The following is a 21,959-nucleotide window of genomic DNA, read 5'->3' on the forward strand; positions in this document are numbered from 1 at the left end:
CAAGACTCATTAAGAAAAAGAGAGAGAGGACTCAAATCAATAAAATTAGAAAAGAAACAGGAGAAGTTACAATGGACACCACAGAAATAAAAAGCACCATAAGAGACTACTACAAGCAACTACATGCCAATAAAATGGACAACCTGGATAAAATGGACAGATTCTTAGAAAGGTATAACCTTTCAAGACTGAATCAGAAAGAAATAGAAAATATGAAGAGACCAATCACAAGTAATGAAATTGAAACTGTGATTAAAAATCTCCCAACAAACAAAAGTCCAGGACCAGATGGATTCACAGGTGAATTTTATCAAACATTTAGAGAAGAGCTAACACCCATCCTTCTCAAACTCTTCCAAAACATTGCAAAGGAAGGAACACTCCCAAACTCATTTTATGAGGCCACCATCACCCTGATACCAAAATCAGATAAAGATACTACAAAAAAATAAAATTACAGACCAATATCACTGATGAATTTAGATGCAAAAATCCTCAACAAAACACTAGCCAACAGAATCCAACAACACATTAAAAGGATCATACACCATGATCAAGTGGGGTTTATCCCTGGAATGCAAGGATTCTTCAATATACACAAATCAATCAATGTGATACACCATATTAACAAAGTGAAGGATAACAACCTTCTGCATCTCCATAGATACAGAAAAAGCTTTTCACAAAATTCAACACCCATTTATGATAAAAACTCTCCAGAAGGTGGGAGAAAATATTTGCAAACAAATCAACAGACAAAGGATTAATCTCCAAAATATATAAATAGTTCATTCAGCTCAATATCAAAAAAACAAACAATCCAATCCAAAAATGGGCAGAAGACCTAAACAGGCATTTCTCCAAAGAAGACATATGGATCGCCAAGAGGCACATGAAAAGCTGCTCAACATCACTAATTATTAGAGAAATGCAAATTAAAATGACAATAAGGTATCACCTCACACCAGTTAGAATGGGCATCATCAGAAAATCAACAAACAGTAAATGCTGGAGAGGGTGTGGAGAAAAGGGAACCCTTTTGCACTGTTGGTGGGAATGTAAGCTGATACAGCCACTAAGGAGAACAGTATGGAGGTTCCTTGCAAAACTAAAAACAGAACTACTACATGACCCAGCAATCCCACTGCTGGGCATACACCCAGAGAATGTCATCATTCAAAAAGACACACGCACCCCAATGTTCATTGCAGCACTATTTACAACAGCCAGGACATGGTAGCAACCTAAATGTCCAAACAACAGATGAATGGATAAAGAAGATGTGGTACATACATACAATGGAATATTACTCGGCTGTAAAAAGCAATGAAATTGGGACATTTGTAGAGACGTGGATGGACCCAGAGACTGTCATACAGAGTGAAGTGAGTCAGAAAGAGAAAAACAAATATCGTATATTAACACATATATGTGGAATCTAGAAAAATGGTACAAATCAACCAGTCTGCAATGCAGAAACAGAGACACAGATGTAGAGAACAAACCTATGGACACCAAGTGGGGAAAGTGGGGAGTGTTGGTGGGGAATGAATTGGGAGATTGGTATGCCAAATAGTACACTCTAAATATATGCAGTTTATTGTATGTTAACTGTATCTCAATAAAAGTTCTTAAAAAAAAAAAGAAAGAAAGAAAAGAAGGGCTGAACTGAGCATAGGTCTGGATCCCCAGGAAGGGGCCCTTCATTTAAACATTTATGGAAGGCTTTCTTGGTGCCTAGCTGTGGAGGAGCAGGGGTTAACTAGATGAGCATGACCCCTGCTTCCTGGAGGCAGAGGAGGTCTGAGTAAGCTGACAAATACAAAATAGCACAATCAACATTATAGAAAAGCACACAGCAGGGACATCCAATCTCTTGGCTACACTGAAGAAGGGTCAGTACAGCTGAAATCTGACAGATGAGACCAATCAGCTAGAGGAAGAGGGGTTAAAGACTGTGTCCAGCAAAGCAAGGAATGTAAGTAAAGGCCCAAGGTCAGAGTCAGACCCATTCTAGGAACTGAAAATGGCTCAGAATGGCTGGAGTAGAAAGCTAAGGGAGAGAGAGTAGTGTTATAAGATCAGAGGAATGAGCAGAGGGACTGTCACATAAGATCTTGGGAAGGAGTTTAGGTTTTACCCTACAGGCAAGTAGTCACAGATGCATTTTAAGCAAGGAGACACTGGATGGACAGATTCATGTTTCCTCCTCATGCCTCTAAATAAGGACTCTTATAACTAAGTTTATGCCCGCTCCTACTTGCCAACAAATCAGAGAGTGTATGTGTGCCTCTGAAGCCAGATCTGTCATACCACTTGCTATAGTGTTTATAGAACTTCTTAGTGTTTAATACATGGCTCAGGGTAAGGAAACACCAGCCCTTTTGTTGTCCAAAAAGGACCAGGACCCTCCCAGGGCATTTCCAAACAAAGGCCAGCTGGTTTGAATTTGGTGTACCCACCCCAAACCAGGTTGGGACCATGTGGCTTCTGGCTTCCTGGTGACAGCTCTGCACAGTGCTAATTAACATGCATTGTCAGTCCTGTCCACTCCACCCTCCTGGCCAGGGTCAGTCTCACCCATCCCCGTGGAAACTGAGCCCCAAAGTCCTGTGAGACCCTGCTCTAGTTCAGGGCTTTGGGACAGGGCCCATGTGCACCTTGGCACTCCCTCAGAGGTCAGGCACTACAGTTAGGGAGGTCCATCTGCGTTAATATTCATGTGAGGCTTCCAGGTGGCCCCTCTTGGAGGCACAGTGGGAAAGACAGGTTTTAAAGAAGATTACTGGATGACAGCAAGCATCCACAGTTACCAGCCCTCCATAAACCACGACTGCAATCAGTGTTTGAATAAGAAAGAAAACATTCCATCTCCTCTTTAGTGGGCAAACCTTCAGCTCTACATGAAGGGTCTTCAATTCACAGTATAGCACTGTTTCTATTTTGGTTCCTGTACCAAATGTGCAGTAAAGACAGCCTCTCTTGGGAGGAGTTCTTCTTGGTTGTCTGTGTTTTCATTCTAATCCTGAAAGCCAAGAGTAAAAATCCCTGATTTGGGTTTTCCAAAATAGGGCTAAGAGAAGAGAGGGAATAAATAGAAGGAGGGGGATGGGAGAGAGAGAGTCTCCGCATAGAGGGGGAATGGGAAGGAAAAACAATCATACATTTGGAAGGGGATGGAGCTGAGGGATCATCCTCACTTGGCCTTGCTTATCATAATCAAAGTTCTGAAAAGTTACAAAACGCTGGCTTCTCCCCAGAGCTACAGACCCATAGCCAACTGTATACCTGACACCTCCACAGGGATGACTAACAGGATTCTCAGAGTGAACTCATCCAAAGCCAACTCCTGATTTCCCTGGCCAAACCCATTCCTCCCCCATTGGGTCTTTCCCATCTCAACAAATGACGCCACTGCCCAACAGGGCCCAAAACGAAGAATTATCCTTGACAGCCAACATTTCCTCACCCCACCCCATAGCTAATCCACCAACATGTTCTTCTGGCCCTATCTCTAAAATATGGCTAAAGTCCAGGTCCCCATCTGCACTGCTCCCGCCCTATTCCAGACTCCATTCTCTCTCCCCCAGGGTACAGCAACAGCCCCCCAGCCCCCACAAATCCCTCTCCTTGTTATCTAGACTCCTGACAGCAATCATAGGAATCATCTAAAGCATAAAGCAAATCATCATCTCCCTGCCTAAAATCCTAAAACAGCTTCTCTTCAGAGCTAGAATAAAATCCAAATTTCTTACCTGACCTCTAAGACTCTCCTTCTCTAGGCCCCTGCCTACCTGGATCACCTCACTCCCTTCCGTCCTCATCCACACACCTGACCCTCCCCAGGCGCTAGTATTTTCTCTGCCCTCTGCCTGGCACACCATTTATCCAGTTTTCTACGGAGGGTTCCTGTTGATCATTCAGGGGTTAGCTGTCTGAACGTATTTCCTCTCGCTTCACCTTGCCTTCACTTTCTTCTGAAGGTTCACCAATGCTGAATTCTGACTTACTTGTTTACTTTGTTCTCTTTCAGTGGAATATTGGCTCCATGAAATGTTACATAAAGCTGGTGCCTGCCTTGTCCAGAGTGATATTCCCAGAACCAGAACACGGGTCTGTGATAGCCATTACTGAAGCCAGGACATTCACCAAGGCCTTACTGAGATTCACCTTGCCTCTCTACACTTGGGTAACACAACACTTCAACATGTGTGTGTGTTCACTGTATAGGGAGGAAACAGAAACAACAGAGTTCAGCAATTTGTCCTGGATCAATTCATATCCAGATTCATTTGATTCCAAAACCTTTGCTCTTAACCACTGAAGACACTGCCTCTTCCTGTCATGGGAAAGAACAGCATGGCTGCTAAGAGGTCCTCCTCTGGAAGGACACCCTTAATGGGCTGTTTGTATCTCTGTGGCTGGGAAAGGTTGAGGATGGGGTGAGGAACTATATGGCTGCCCTCTGTGGTTCCTGGCAGATGCAGAGTAGCGAGCACCAAAGGTCTACTCAAAACCTATGCCACTGTTCTAACTTATATTTCAATGTATAGACCAGAAATGCAGATGTATAAAAGGTAAGAAAAGCTAGAATTACAAAAATAATATTAATAATGTACACGGCAAAGCTTCATGCAAATCCGATCATCTAACCCAATCCATTAAACTGTAAAACTTTTCTGAATCTCTTTCGTTTTTAAATGTTTTTCATATAAGTTTTAGTTAACAAATGTACCTTTTGATGGATAACAGGAAGTCGCTGAGGGCTGGACTCTTTGGCTGTAACCATAGATGCTTCCCTCATTCCCCCTCTGCATTCTCTGAACTGGCCACTTTCCCCCTTCCCCACCTCTTTTTATTTCTCTTAAATTCTAGCTCTTGAATGTTTATTCTCTTCTTTAATGTGCCTTTTTGGACTTCATATATCATGTAAGAAAACAGAATCAGCAATCTTTTGGTAATTACCAAGGAGTAATTAATGCTGAAATTAGCTACCTATTACAAATGATCTGCTCATTTTTCTCCACAACATCAATTTATTTACCTTATTCCCTTACAGAGCCTCCTGTGAACTCTGGGTTACAGCTACTCAGTATGATAAACCACATGCAGCCTGGTGCTTCGTATTTCTGATATTTTACTACCCTTAATTAGAAATTTCTTAAGAGTCCCTTGTCTAAGAGGTGCGTCTGCATGAGATGCTCCACCTGCACATCATTCAACACTCTGCTTTGCAAATGACACCAGATCTGAGGGACCCCAGAACCTGCTCCTTGGTGGGAGACCATGGCTGTCTGCCTCACCAGGTAAGGTCCTCGTTTTACTTTTGGTAAAAGTAAATGGGCACTGCTCGCTTTGAGTCTTTTCAAAAACTCTTTTCCCCTCTGGCATAAGGCAAGCTGAAAACAATAAAGCCAGTGATCAGGTTCCAGTCTTCTCAGGGCAATAAGATGGGCAGTGATGTTGCTGGTGTGACCTGGTGTGCACCCCCTTAGAGAACAACAGAGTTCTTGGAAGACCCTCACAATATTCTGTCCCATCTTCGTCCTCCCCATCAACATCACACACTGCTGAAAAAGCGCTTTTTTTTCCTGTAGGAAAATGCACAATTTATAAACAACTTTCTACCTCTACATCTCCTTGGACTGTTACAAATAACCAGTAAGAGGCCTGTGGGCCCTGAGAGCTGAAGGGCACATGTCCAATGAATTGGCAAGAACAGACGAAGGAGAGGATGACCACTAGGGCAGGGAGCCCTGGGGCCTCAGTGGACATGTGCCATCTGGAGAAGGGGGCTCCCAAGTGTGAAACTATCAGAATCAGCCAGAACCTCTGATGTAGGAGCAAGTCTTTTTGTGTGTGAATAATACTACATTTTTAATTTCAAATTTCATATTAGAAAAAAATAATTTAAAGGATCCCACTGTGGAGCTAGGAGGCTGGCTTGCCTGCAGCTCTATCGCTGTGCCCCATCCCACCCTGCCTCGTCTCCTCAGTTAGCCTTAATGTCTCCACTTGTAAAATGTCAGAAACTGGACCACGTGCCTACACAAGCTGAAGCAGGACATGTAGGCTGGGTATAAATTCCAGCTCCAGTCTTTATTAGCTACAGACCACTAAAGTCCTTTCTCAACACCTAGATTCTTTTACCTAGATTCTCTCAAATCACGGGAAACATTCCTCTATGAACCACAACTTTCTTCTGCCCAAAGAGAAGCAACCTCACACCCTGGTGAAGAGTTAGGCTCAGACTTCAGATTACCTGGGCCTCAATCCTGGCTCTACCACCTGCTAGCTGGTAACCTGAGGGAAGCTGCTAGTCTCTCTGAGTCTCAGTCTCCTTCTCATGCACCTTACACAGCTTTAATGAGGGTCAAAAGAGATAATACACAAGAGTATTCTGCACCTTACCTGGCACTTAGTAAGCAGTCTGTCATCCTTAGTTGCTATTAACAATAGTAGCACCATCTTCATCTTCACAACTATTACCCTTTCCACTCAAATTCTCAAGTTCTACAGAATGTACACTTAAGTCTCCATTAATGGATAAATGGATTAAAAAGATACACTGTACACACACACAGGAATTTTATTCAGCATGAGAAACAAGGAAATCTTGCCATTTGCAACAACATGAATGGAACTTGAGTATATCTTGCTAAGTGAGATAAGTCAGATAGAGAAAGACAAATACTGTACGGTATCACTTACATGTGGAATCTAAAAAAGTGAAAATCATAGCAACAGTGTTGAAAGGGGGTTACCAGGGGCTGAGGTTAGGGAACTAGAGAGCTATTGGTCAAAAAGTACAAAAAAAAATTATACAAAGATATCTCAATAATTGTCATTTTTGCCTTCTTCCACCTTTTCTGAAATAGCAAAAAAATTTAATTTCCACTTTTTCCTTACTCCAAACAACCATTCTGTCCTCATAAATGTGACACTTGGAAAGGTATAGTAAGGTTAAGAGATTTCTAGTGGAAAAAGGCTATGGCTCTGAACTTCCAAGGAGGGCTCAGGCCACCAGTTCTCTTTCAAACAAGGAGAGAATGACCATTAGCCTATCAAAAACGGACAGGATGAGCAGACAACCAAGAGAGACTCATGTGGCGTTTCTATTTGACCTAACGATGACGGATAGGTTGAGAACCAAACACAGAGACCCTTCTTTATTTGCACAGCTGGAAAACACTCCATTCACTGTGATTTCTGAAGGAGAATCAGGCAGTGCTTATGTAAAATCTTGGCACACTGAACATTACAGAAGGTCATCAAGGCTTTATGGAGTATCTGGGCTAGTTGGCCCCTGTTTTCCCAGTTCATTTGTTTATCCAATAGTGTGAATGCAGAATTTTAAATTCCATAAGCCATTCTACAGTGGCAATGATTGTTTTAATGTATTTAAAATGGTTTGCCGCTTTGCCTCATTAGGGCTGGTTCCCTCAAGATAGGGCCTCGTTATGCATAAAATGAGAAAAACCAATGAGCTCCAGGCCTCTTTGGATTTTGCTAGTGGATTGGAGAAGGCAGAGAACTCCTGCGAGGACTATGAATATGTTCAGACATCCATTTCCACGGGGGCAGCGCCAGACATTCAATGACTGAGAACTGTCTCCATGGCTACCAGACTTCCAAGTGAGAAGTTTTGCCCCTGTAGCAGGTCCTTGACCACTGACCCGGGGACAATGTGCTGGCCCTGACAACTGCTGCTCCTCCCTAGAGTCACTCTGGTCAGTCAGTGAACAGCCTTCTCCCTGGGCTTCCCTGGGTCTGCTCTGGTCCCCAAATGCTAATGCTTCATTTCACTGAAGAACTTGGCTGAGTCAGGGTAAAACTATGTCGGGGGGGCCCTCCCTGGACCTCATGACACTTGAGATGAAAAATGTTATGCTGTCTCCATACTATAACAATCTGAGAGTATAAACAATGATTTAATTAATGACCATAGAAGAATACTTGCTCACCGACGTTACGTGGTCTAAACCCCATAACTGACGCAACATGAAGCCGATGTTTATATGGGCACAGATGACTGGAACCTGACATTTTGATGGCAACTGCTACTTTGAAGAGTGGCAAACAATGGCATTTTATTCCCAAGGCCCTTTAGAAGAGAAGCAGAGGGGGACTTCCTGGGTGGCACAGTGGTTAGGAGGCCGCCTGCCAGTGCAGGGGACACGGGTTCGAGCCCTGCTCTGGGAAGATTCCCACATGCTGCGGAGCAACTAAAGCCCGTGCACCACAGCTACTAAGCCTGCGCTCTAGAGACCTAGAGAAAAGCCTGTGTGCAGCAACGAAGACCCAACGCAGCCAATAAACAAATAAAATAAATTCATTAAAAAAAAAAAAGAAGAAGAGAAGCAGAGGGCTTCCTAGGTGGCGCAGTGGTTAAGAATCTGCCTGCCAGTGCAGGGGACAGGGGTTCGATCCCTGCTCCAGGAAGATTCCACATGCTGTGGAGCAACTAAGCCCATGCACCACAACTATTGAGCCCATGTGCTGTAACTACTGAAGCCCACATGCCTAGAGCCGTGCTCCACAACAAGAGAAGCCACGGCAATAAGGAGCCCGTGCACGACGACAAAGAGTAGCCCCCACTCACCACAACTAAAAAGAAAGCCCACGCACAGCAAAAAAGACCCAACACAGCCAATAAAATAAATAAATAAATTTATTTAAAAAAGAAAAAAAGAAGAGAAGCAGAGGAGGAAGGTGAAACTATTATGAGGGACAGATTCTGGCTGGGAAGGAAATAACTGGATTTGGACAGGAAGAGAAGGAGAATCACTGTGGAATCCAGAGGCCAGGCCAGCTAAGCAGCTACTATTACCTCCTTGGATCTTCCAAGTTGCTGTGCTCAGAACTTATAAATCTAAAGGGCTATATATTCTATGGCCAGGCCCTGAAATACTGAGTTGACTAAATTGTCTTCAAAAGGATGCTTCAAAGATTCTTATAAACAATGACTAAAACTAAATTATGGTGTAATATTAGTTGATTAAGACAAGATTTCAATTTGAGTAATTTTCATCAGATGGACACAGACAGTGGTAAAAAGAATAACCCATGACTAAATGCATACTCGCTGATGGGAAGAATTGCAGTCTTGATGTGGCAGGAATAACGGGAAAACCTTGAAAAATTAAAAAATGGAAAGGAACTCTTTTTTTCAAGACCACAGAATCAAGGAAAGAGTGGGGAAAGTGTAGCTCACTCAAATGTCAACGAAGTTCCAAAAATTATTTCAGTGGTCTCTTTACTCAGAGGCAATCTAGGATCCATTCAGCCTCCATCTCCATGTGCCTACTTCCCTCCTATATTTCCCCCTCAAATAAAGCCAAATGCATTACTCTGAGGCAATCGGAATTACCGATACCTTTGAGTGAGGTGAGCCAGCCAATAAACTAAATAAATGCAGAACGTGTTACTTCAGAGCTTCAAGGAAATGTTCAAATCTTTCGTGCAGTTCTCCAATTTTTAGATGAGGAAATTGAGACTTGTTTCAAAGATTGCTCCAAGTAGAAGCAGATAATTAAAGGCAATGCCAAGCAAAGGGAAAGTGAGACAGAGGTTTACTTGCCTGGCTATGCACCTATTTCCTGAGAACTTCCTTCATCTATCCACCCGTAAAGCTGAGCCTCTGCAGAGCACATATATTCTTCTTTGTGGGCTTACCTCTGTCTACAAGTAATTCAGCAGGGTGAAGACCTGGCCCAAGCTGGGTGTCATAATCTTTTTTGGGAGGAAGGAGGGGGCTTGAAATCAGAATTTAGAGTTGCTGATCAGTCTCAAATGGAGAAGATATAAACTTTCCTTTCTCCACAATAGGCGTTGTGTGGATAGATGGGTTTGCACGGGATGGGGTAGCCACTTTTGACATGCACATGCCCTAGCAGAGAAGGTCTAGCTATAGAGAAGAAGAATGCCACGGAATGTAGAAAGAAACCAAGAAGGAAAAGAAAAACAAAAATACAGCCCCCTGGTCCCTCATGAGACGCAAGCTTCCCTTCCCACTCTGGGTTTTGACTCACTCTCCTGTCTCTCCAAAACACTCTTCTTTTTAATTTCAGGGAGCAACTTTGGTTGCTTACAACTAAAATAACTTTGCCTTAAGTCACCAAAACTAAAGCTGAGACCTGCCAACCCTTCCTTGAGTCCTCTTTTCTCCAATAATGTACAAACATTGGAATTTTTATAAAGAATGTCTTATTGGGCAATGTAGAAATAGACTACCTAAATCCACCAAGACCAATTTACTGTGCAACAGTATATATCTTCCTTTATTAGTATTTAGAGTCAATTTACTCATTTTTCAAACCTTAAAGAAGCAGCCACTCCATGTAGAACAGGAGGCTAGGCTCTGACAGAGTGCTCAAGAGGAAATCAGAATGACAGTCTGCTCTCAGGGACTGTGTAGCCTCAGAGCAGAGACAAGACATAACCACAGATCAATACAACACCAGGAAATCATATGCGGCATTTTTGTGCCAGGCACTGAGCTACCGGCTCCACCTGCACAGCCTCATTTCATGCTCACATCACCTGTCTGGGACAGGTATCATCACTATCCCTGTGCTGTAGGTCATATAACTCAGACCCAGGCAGGTTTGGTAACATCAACCACCATGACTGGTATTTGGTAGAGGCTGAATTTGAACTCAAGGAGTCTGGGTTAAGACTCAAGGAATCTTAAAAAAAAAAAAGACTCAAGGAATCTAGATTCTACCACCTATGTGGCTCCTGTGCTTTGCCTTCTTGGTTGTGTGTAGAATGAAAAGAAGCCCTTCATAGACTGGAGGCCCTGCTACTTCCCTCCCTGCATCTTCCCCAAAACATTGTTTCCAACACACATCAGGGAATCATTCATCAATTAACCTGTGAATGTAGAAAAGCCAATAATTACTGAGCACTTACTATGTCCCAGCACTGAACTAGCCACTTACTCTATACCATTTCATTTTTAACCCTTATATTCAATAAAAATCAAAAAGAAAAGCTATTACCACCCTCTCCATTTTGAAGATTAGAACACTGAAGCAGGTTAGAGTTAACTAACTTAATTAGTTATGCTATGGGAACACATCAAACTGGAAATCTCAGTGGCTTAACACAAAGGTTTATCACACAGACTATATATCAATCATGCGCTGGCAGATAGCAGAAGGCAGGGTTAGTGGAAATGCATCTGCTTGATGTAGCCACTCAGGAACCCAGGCTACTTCATTTATTCCATCACGTAGCTTCAGAGTTCACAAGACCAGAAGAGACTACAGATACCACCACATCAGCTCTTGAATGCTTTAGCCCATAAATGACCCAGGTTGGTTTTGCTTAAAGCCTATTGGCCAGAACCCCTGCAAGGGGTCTGGGAAGGGTGAGTGAGCACATGGATATTTGGCTCAGAGTAAATGGTTCTGCCATAGTAATTCTCCCAAGGTCATTCAGCTACCAAGCAATAGAATGGAGAGGCTTAACCACCCCACTTAACTGTGTCCTCAGAGTTTATAAAACATTTTGGGAGAGGTGGTTACAAGTCGATTATAATCATTTCAGAACATCCAGACCTCATCTGAGAATTCATAACCTGCTGGTAGAACTCTCCACTTTCTCATGACTATCTCTATTTCTGCACATTCATGGAGAAGTTATTCAGAACTGAACCTCTCAGAGGTACCTACCTTTGTTGGCACAGGCCATCCACTTGAGATTGTCTGCAAAAGCAGCCTCTCGTCCAATGAGGTACGTGAAGATGCGGACCTGAGGGAAAAGGAACACAGAGATCAGTGGTTTTCACTTTTCATCCTCCTGTCCAGGCCACAAGCATGGTTCACACACATGCGGTTTACCTCTTTAATGCTCCATGCTTCCCATCTGTAGAAACATATTTAAGACATTTGAAGTACAGTCAGCTAGAAATATATTTAAAGCTGGGGCCTTTGATCTTTTAAACCATATGGCGCTGGTGGTGGTTGTTTTTCGGTGTGCAGCTTGCGACAGAGGAGAATAACTTGAAATGGGAGACTGGCAGCATCATGGGCCTGGGTTTGCTACACACATATGGACAAAGATCATCCAGGTCTGGACCAAATCGGCAACTATTTTCCTCATTGCATAGGATGTACAGAGTGTGCTCTTCTTGGGAATAAAAATGCCACAGAAAGACCCTCATCATGCCCCCCCACCCCCTACAATAATGAGGACAGGCTGCAGACACTCTTTTACTGTCTGTGGTGATAATTAATTGGGATGAGAGGTACAGCCTGTGGCCAGGAGACCGAAGGGAACCCTCGCTAGCCTTCCTAAACTTTGGCTCCTAAACAGCAGAGAATATATGTAAAACCCTGAGTCTCTCACTTTCTATTGCCTTCCCAAATCTCTCTCATGAGGCCAGAATTCTTTGAAATAAAGCACAACCCACCTCCCAAAGTTGTACTTGAGGGTTATTTGGAAGAAAAACAAGAAATTAAAAGGGTTAAAATCCTTTAGTTCATTATGGTTACTGGGGGGAAGGGTGGAAGGAAGGGACAGTTAGGGAGTTTGGGACTGACATGTACACACTGCGATATTTAAAAAGGATAACTAACAAGGACCTACTGTATAGCACAGGGAACTCTGCTCAATGTTATGTGGCAGCCTGGATGGGAGGGGAGTCTGGGGGAGAATGGATACATGTATATGTATGGCTGAGTCGCTTTGCTGTGCACCTGAAACTATCACAACATTGCTAATTGGCTATACTCCAATATAAAATAAAAAGTTTAAAAAAAAAATCCTTTAGTTCATATTTTAAATGGTATGTGGGTCAACACCACACAGTCCAAACAAAATTCTTCTGGCAGGTCAAGTCAGTCCGTTGGCCACCAGATTGTGACTGAGTTAAATGCAGACATGATATCAGATGAATTATGTTCAGCATGTGGCCCCAGTCTTTCCAGCTAATGTTGCCTCCGCTCAGCCAGACTGGGTCAGGCACCCCTACGGCTCCTTCAGAGCCTTTATTGTGACAATAGTTAATTAGTATCTTGTGTGGTTACATCTGTGAGGTTAATCTCCACTAGACCATTCACTCGACAAGGGAAAGGATGGCTGTGTTGTGATGGGGCACAGTGCTTGGAACATTACAACTCAATTAATGAATGGATAAAAATGTAAATGCTCACAGCTGACTGAAAATGAAGATTTTGTCTTAGTTACGAGCATCCTTTTATCTGAGACATGTGACTCGAAGACTAGCTCTTACGTGATGGTTTATTTCCAACTTAAAGAAATGTTTAAATATACATTATCACTGTGTAGCCTTCAGTAAGGCAGTCTTTTCATCCATCACAGCTCCTGCAAGGGGGCTTCCAGGGCAGATGAGCAGACACAGAGGCCTTTGTTTCTCTCATTCCCCTAGCTCTTTTCCACACTATTCCCACTGGAATCACATTGGGAGGAAGGATACTTTTTTTTTAATTGGGAGATTTTGACTCCCTTGGGAAAAAAAATAGACATAACCTCATAGGCCCAAAGTAGTTACTACTTAACTTCCTACACAGTGCTGTCCCCTGTTCCCTTTTCTTGCCTGGCCACTATGGGCTTTTAGCTGAAGACTTGTGATTTACTGGGAAACTAAGGCTCTGTTAAGTAAAGTGATTTGCTTAGTTTCATCAAGTCCTGATCTAATGAGAGAGGTCTTCCAAGACCTCAGCATAACACTGGGGTCTCCTCTCATTTCCTGGAGATGCTGATTCTGTCAACCCAACCAGCTACAAGGCCCTGAGCTAGCACCCACAGGAGCCAGACCAGCCTCAGGTTTTTTTTTCATAAATCTTCACCTTTCATTTCAAATTCAAGTTATTTAAAAGGAAAACATCAGACTGATAAAAACCTGCAGAAAGCAAGTTCTTAACGAAGCAGAAAGTGTAAGAGATAGCTCTTAGGAAATAAAGCTATGAGTCTATCTTTGCAGGCAAAGAGGAAAAGACCTGACACAAAGCTGCCTATTTGTTTTGAGCAAAGGTACCTGCAGGTGCCAAACCTCCTCTGCCGTCCAGGTGAAGAACCTGAGGATAAAATGAGTTCTCTCTTGGAGGCATAGTTAAAACCGCAAAACAATACTGTGAACCATCAGGAAAACTTACACAGTTTGTGATTTTAAAAGATGGCAACCCATTTGGAAAACCAGTAGGATTGCACCAAACTTCAGACCAGACATGATTACTCAAGATTAATGTGCTAACAATAACCACAGTCATGAAAACCAGCACCACGACCGCCTCCACCAGCACTGCTACCCCTACAGCCGACACTACTGTGGCTTCTCCTGTCAGCATCGTCCCCCAGGTCAGGTATGTGCAAAGAGATTTATAGCATTATACTTGCTTTGTTGGTTTGTACTTTATTTTATTGCTTATGAAAGAAAATCAGAATCATGTTAAATATTTCCATTTATGTGCAGTCCTTGGCTCCCAGTGAACTGGCCCCCTTATTTGAGTAGAAATGGCGTGGAAATGACTCGTTGCCTCTCTGCGTATAAAATAAACATAATCAAACAATACTGGGTTCATGCCCTGGATTTCTCACAATAATGCCTTTCAACTGGCAACAAAATAAAGAGACTTTAAAATAAATATTTTGGAGAGCAATTTCACAATAGCATTTTATACTTGCAATTTTTTCAGGCTCAGTAATTCTACCTCTAGGCATTTATCTTATAGCCAGGATAACAAATAAAAGTAACAGAGATGACATGAAGTCAAAGATGCATGGAGAATTGTAGTGTGCCTGTCTTCTTAAAGCCCTATAATTCGGTTTTAGACATTTTCACAAATATACAAAAATGTAAAAGACAAGGATCTTCACCTTTATTATTTGTAATGGTTAAAACCTGTTAAATGCCAAGTTTCTCTTGATAGCTGATTGGCTAAAAAAATCAAGGGAAATTCATGTAGTGGAATACCATGCAGCTACGTACTCATGAGAAAGACATCAATTATATCTTAGCAAGGGGGAAAGCAAGTTGTATGATATTGTGTAGTATACAATCATATTTTTTTCTAAAAGGCGACTTATACTTTTTACTCCATAAACTTCTATATCCTTTGAAAAAAAAACTTCTACATCCTTTGAATGCTTTTACAAATGAACAAATATTGCTTAATAATTAAAGACCATTTTAAATGAAAAGAAAGTAATGACACTGCTACTTCCTGAACCATTCTCCAAGGACATAGGAAGAGTAAATGTATCAGTGAAAATCAAACAGGAGAAGAAATGGTATGTGGAAATTAAGTTCTGGCCTTGCATCTAGCGGGGTGGGCTGCCTTACTCCACAGCTCAGTGAAGTGAATGCAGAACCTCTATGAGTAACAGAGTCAAATTGTTCCTCATCTCCATCTCTAATAGATTCTGTAAACTGATAGATTTTATTTCCAATAATTGGAGATTTCTTCCCTAAGATGCTCCATCAAACAAACGTTGACAAGTCTGCCTTGAGCCCCAATACTTCTACTACACGGCTAGGCTCCTCAGCAGAGGCAGATGGGGGTGGTTCTGAAATCCAGGTGCACGGCACAGATAATCATGGGAAGGGGCCATGGCACAGTTCAGACCATGGCAGTCATCAGGACACACTGAAACTCCCCAGAAAGCCAGGCCTTTCTGCTTATCATCCACAGGCATGAAGGCATCACTTTCATTCATGCAGCACAAAGGCAGCGGGGACGGGGCGGGGGGGAGGTCTGCATCAACCTCTTCGTTTCGATCTCCCATTTGAGTGTGGATGGTCTTTAAATAGTCTACAAGCCCAATTAAGCTTAATAAAATGTTAGGATGTGGACACTTCAAAGCCACTTAATTTGATCTACTTAGTATAGAACTTCCCAGATGACACAAAGAACTCAATACAGTTTTTCCAAAACACAAATGATGCTTCTCACCCATATAGATGCAATTCCCTCCAGAAACTTAGAGGGGCACTATTCTTCTCAATCTGTAGTGAACATGGGGTATTTTGAGTTTGCAAAGATAATAAATCAAACTCTTTCCTTTCTACAGCCATTAAAACAGGGAAGGAGAGTGGCTGCCAGTAGAGCTGTCATGGGGCAACGGCACAGCCAGGAAACAGGCTGTCACTGCTTTCACAACTCCCTTTAGTGTTGAAGGGGAGATCACCAATGCCTGTGCTTCTGACACAGTCCAAGAGTAGTGTTCATCACCCACCACAGGCAACTTCTGAGCGCCAAGCATGTGCCAGGGACCATTCTTGGAGTTGGTGATATGATGGATAAAGAGAACAAACTGTTTGTCCTCAGGGAGCCTATATTTTCATGAGAGTAAAACAGATGATAAAAGGCAGATTCATATATAACATTTATGTGTTGGTTGGATTAAAAGCTTATGAAGAAAATAAAGCAGGCTTGGTCAATGAAGAGTGATGGGGGCTGCTATTTTAGAAAGGGAGGAAGGGAAGGCCTCCCTGATAAGGTGATGTTTGAGCACGGATCTGGACAAAACATGGATAGAGGTAGGGGAGCAAGACATATGGCTATTGGGGAAGAATGTTCCAGGTGAAGGGAGCAGAAGGTACAAAGCCTTGAGATAGGGATACTCAAGGGATATTGACAAGACCAGTATGGATGAAGTAGGAGAGACTGTAGGGGATGAATTTGGACAGACAACAGGTGCCTAATCATGTGGGCCTTGCAGCCTCTGTTAGAGCCTGGGCTTTTTCTGTAGCAAGAACAGAAGCCACAGGAGGAACTGAGTAGAAGCCTGATGTGGACTGACACATAATCCTGTGAAAGGATCATTCTGTCTGCAGTGTGGAGAACAGGCCTCGGAGAGCTGTGTTCATCCTGGTTGCTCATTCAACTTTCCTGTGATGTTCTTACAATTCTGAATGCCCAGGACTCGCCCAAGACAATCAAATCAGAACCTCTGCAGGCAGGGCTCAACTTTTAATCTCTCCATGGAGAGTTCAATGTGCATCCAAGTTTGAGGACCACAGCCATAGGGAGATAAGAATAGAAGCAGAGACACTAAGTAGGAGGCCACTGAAACACTGCAGGTGAGAGATGACAGTGGCTCTGTCCCCCAGTGGGCGAGAGGTCTCAGACTTCACTGGGCATCAGAATCACCAGTCCCGAGCACCAATCCTCCATAGATTCAGATTAAGTAGGCCCAGGGATCTACAGTTTTTAGAAGCACCCATGGTGGGTCTGAAACAGGTAGCTGGAGTCCAATACTTTAAAAACATACCACCAAGAAGATAAGGCCTGAACAAAAAGAAGTGGGACAGGTAATTAAGAAATCTTTGAAGCCATTTCCAATAAAGATGTTTCTACAGATTGCAAAAGATTGAGGCCAAACTTCGAGGAGTTTATAGTCCACTGAGTGCTTAAAAAAAGAAACAGAGGAGCTGGATCAAGATGACATTTTTAAAGAAGCCTGTGTCAATCCAACAAGGCAGGAATATCAGGCACCAACCAGACTGGGCGAGCAGGTTCAGCCAACTGCACTGTCTTCTTTCCCTGAGAAATGGCAGATCTGTACCCAGATGTCTGTAGCTGCTGAGCTGGGTGTTCACACCCAAAGCATTGCTTCTCAAAATTACAATAACCCCACTATTGCATTCAGATACAGAGGAAAGGGCTGGGGACAGGGCACTGAGGAGCCTCCAAATATATAGTCTTTACTTTTTAAAAACGAAGGCAATCTTTTATTTTAAAATAACATTTAACTACAAATTCAGTATCTCTACCTTTAAAAACATGCAATTTATATGAATTATAACTATAAATAAAATTTGCTGAAGGAATCATCCAGTACATATGGTTGCCAATACCCATGGGTTCCGTATTTCAATTCAGCTAAGTAGCAGCCTCTGTAAACAAGCATGTGGACTCACCTTCACATCACCTACTCCTGTCCCTTTTGACTCACTGCCCAACTCAATTATTTGCTAAAATATCCCTAGAATTTCTCAGAAACTTCTCTTCAGCTTTAGAAAGAAGTCTTCTGATGTCTTTGTGTTTAAAAGTCAATTTGATGTTGCTATGTTCTTAATCTGTATCATCACAAAAAATATTCATAACCAGCTTCTATTGTTATTTGCTCATTTCTATGATTTCTGATGCAGGGAAGCATTTCTGAATGAAATCTTAAATCTCTAAGCAGAAAATGAGAACTGGAACTTGATTAACCACAAAAATGCTTCATAAATCACTGCCAATATTTGTCGTCATGAAAATTCTGCAAGAGTAGAGGTGGGCTCAGAGAAGGTTGATGCCAATGAAAACGGTTTTATTGAGCAGGCTGCTTTAATCTAGAAGCCATCGTGCTCATAATAAAAAGAAGAAACATCCTTATCCAGAAGGACAAGAGAGGCAAATAAGGTAACAGTGCCCTGAGCAGCAATAAAATGGGATAAATTGAATTAAATTACAAAAGTAATAAAATTTCAACAAATGAATATCATAGATCATTATGAAAAATGGACTGTCATTTTGGGGATGCTCTAAGAGTCTGTATAATCTCCCTCCTCTCAAGCATAATGCCTGATATCTCATGTGTGGTATTGAAAATATCCTAATTCCAAAACAAAAAATGCCATTTGTAATCTTCTGGCCAGGGATAGAAGTCCAGTTTTATGGCCATGTATTTTGCCAAATGAAGGAGACGGCTGTCTCTGGGTCACCCAGAGACTGTAACCTAGGTTAGCACAGAGGAATAGAGATTACACACCACTTCATGGAGCAGTAAGAAGTCATGCTACAAACATCCTCAAAGGTGGGTGATACAGTTCATTAGACTATTAGACTATCCAGCTCCATTAACTTCATTCGGGGGTATTTTTGATGCTCTGATATCTGGGCCCTTGCTGTCCTGGAGAAACTGCCCATTCCACGGTTAGCCAAGCTTGGAGATAGTAAACAATTTGCCTTCAAGTGCACCTTTGATATGCAAACCAACTCATCCAGACCCCATGTCCCCAGCTAACTCCTTTTATCAGGTGTGCACACCCTGGGCTGTTATTCAACTGCCCTACTCACTCCAGGGCTAGGTAGGTACCAGACAACTAGGGACAGCAGCTATATTCCAGAGCCCACTGAAATTATTCAATTCTAAGATTGCTTATCCTGCTTTGCCTCTTTTTTCCCATGAAAATCACAATCAAGTCTTCAGCCCACCAGTTGCCCCTCTCTCTCGGGTCACTCATCTTGTATTGGTGCTTCCCCATGTGGCCCTGCATAGTATGACATGCCTCTTGCTTCCAGGAGCCTATGAATATAATAAACCTCTCCCTTCATGACAGTCATTTCCATATCTATGTGTCTTACTATATTTCATTAAAACAAATACTGAGTACCCTTAAAACAGTTGGAAATCAGGAGACTTGGGTTCCAAGTGAGTCCAAATCCATACTCACTGTCTTGGCAATCTTGACTAAGTTTGAACTGTGCTTTCTCCACCTACATGTGGATCATCCACTCATCCACTTACTGTGATCAATGGTAAACGTGACAATAAATGAAAAGACAGGTTGGAAGCAATGAGTTCCAATCAGCTAGAGTTGCATTCCACTTGTGTTTCAGACAATTTGTTACAGTAAAACCAAACAAGGTGAGCCTAGGAAAGCCAAATCTCTTATTCATGGATGCCTTCCTAGCCATACCCACAGGTCTGGTTGAAGAGGAAACTGACTTTTATGAGTGAAGAAGAGGATTTTTCCTGGGGAAGGGTTTTGACAAGCTAAGCGTAATGAGATTGACAGTTCCTAACACAATAGGAATAACAATAGAGATGTAACAATGAAACCTTCTATTAACCTTTGCAAAGTCATAATATCCACCAAGAATTTGACAAGGGCTATGGACTTTCTCCCCACAAAAAAAATGCCCAAGGATGTACATTCACAATTTCAGATAAGATTCATGAGGTTTGGGGCATCTCCTCCACCAAAGTCCAAACTTGGATTCTCTAGGAACATCTGGATTTCAGGTTAAAAATTGCTGTCTTATATACTTCTTGTATTCTGCACTACTATAAGTTTTTCAAAAACAGATTGTGTTCAATGGACAACCACGATGGGTACTTTCATCTTAAGTGCTTGCCAAATGATGATTTAGTGTGTACTAGATACTGGATATCCATGATCGGATCCAGGAGAGTCATATGGGGAGTAAGTCCTCAACACGGAGGAGCAAGATATCGGGAGCCCTGAGACAGAATGGGAATCACTGTAAACCCTGAGTTAGTATGACAACATCAAGTTATGGAGCCTTTGCAGGAGCACATTTAAAAGAGCAGGGATGGAATGGACAGACAGACATGACTCCTGTCTCATTCATTTTTGAATCCATAGAATCCAGCACAATGCTTGGCAAAAGCCAGCCCTCAAACACCTGTTGATTGACAATGCCATAAAAGTCCCCTTCTGCTGACAGGTAGACTCTTGAAACAAACTCATCTCCTATGGATTTGTGTAGCTGGGAGGTCCCTCTCTGCCTCTCTTGACCTCTCAGACCTGGAGAGACCAAGTAGTCCAGTTACTTGTTCACAAGTATGCCTCTTCTTCCAAGAAGGCTTACAGATTTAGTACCATAAACAAACAGAAACTCACATGTGTAAAGCTGTTAAATTAAGCAAAACATCAGGAAATCCGCTTATGGAAAAGAGAAGTTAATTGTTCCACAAATTGGGATGGCAGTATTTATTCTCATGAAACATCGTGGGATTGTGTGACTCCCTGCATTAGAACCCTCCAATGTCTTCCCATTGCACTTAGGATACTGCAAACTCCTTATCACAGCTAGATGCCCTGGAAGATTTGTCAGCACAGATCTTTTAGAGTCTTTGCCTCCAACTTTCCCAAGGCCTGGGATACTCTTCTCCCACTTTGCATGGCTAACTCTCTCTGACCCCAGTTCCCCTCCTTTGGATCACTCCACTTGTCTCCTCCATGGTGCTTGGTACATTTTGCAGTTACCTTTACGATTTGTTTGTTTACTTTATTTACGTGTACATCTATTTCTCCCTCCAAATAGAAATGTAGATGTTGTGATGGTAGAATGAGGCAACTGTGTCCAACTCAGCATCCAGCATACAATAGATTCTCAATTAATATCAGTCATCCACTTTTTCTCTATTTCTTTTCACACATTTTGGAGGTCAAAAGAAGTCAGCATGGAATATACTAGAATTTATCAGAGTTAGAGCCCTTTCCTTCATTACTAACTGCATTTTAAATACTTGCCTACTTTTCCAGACTGGTCTGCTATCAATCAGCTGAAGTTTTACTTTTCCTCTGCTCAGTTCCCTTGGTTTCTTTTTACACTGAAACTCAGTGATAAAACAGGAAGAAATGGAGAAATGAAAAGTTCTGGTCTTTGTTATTACAGTCTCAACTTCAGGGGCCATAAAATGGTATCTTATTTAAGGCCTTCCATGGATGGATGATCAGGTTTATAATATGTTTCTTCCTAGGTTCTGCCCCTTCATTCTAGATGAAAACCATGCAAGGACTGAAGCCAACTGCATTTTAAATAATTGCCTGCTAGCAAGGAAAAGACTTCATCTTAAAATAGTGATGTGACACTTGCTATTCCAAGCAACTTTTAGTGGAATTCTCTCCTTTTCCCCCATACTTTGTGACAGTTTGGACAGATGGCATCATTTCATTGAAAACAGAGATGACTGTGTAGGAAGGTTAGCAGAATGCAGTGGATACAAGACAGGGTTAAAAATTGGGAATTGGGCACACCTAGTTTTAGAATCTGGATCTTCTCTGAAGGAACTGAAGACCTTCTAAGCCTCCTTTTCCTTATTTGTAAGATACTATGGTTGACATAACAGGACCCACATGGCAGGACTGCTGTTAAATGAAACAAAGTAAAATGGTAGGGGTTGAGGTGGGGAGGGAATACTGCACAAGAGTGCACATGGCGGAGGAGTCTTTCCAAGAAGAGACCTCCAGT

At 42.3% G+C, this 21,959-nt stretch overlaps 1 protein-coding gene across 1 annotated transcript in view; it reads right to left on the bottom strand.

The window, feature by feature from the left end:
- The window catches only part of CACNA2D3 (calcium voltage-gated channel auxiliary subunit alpha2delta 3), a 781,884-nt gene that overhangs the window by 281,960 nt on the left and 477,965 nt on the right, over positions 1 to 21,959 (bottom strand). The window contains exon 12 of the mRNA XM_057705866.1: positions 11,679 to 11,757. Within this exon, the coding sequence (XP_057561849.1) occupies positions 11,679 to 11,757 (79 nt within the window). The remainder of the gene's footprint in view (positions 1 to 11,678; positions 11,758 to 21,959) is intronic.

This window comes from Hippopotamus amphibius, chromosome 13 (genome assembly GCF_030028045.1).
Source record: "Hippopotamus amphibius kiboko isolate mHipAmp2 chromosome 13, mHipAmp2.hap2, whole genome shotgun sequence".
Taxonomy (NCBI): Eukaryota; Metazoa; Chordata; class Mammalia; order Artiodactyla; family Hippopotamidae; genus Hippopotamus; species Hippopotamus amphibius.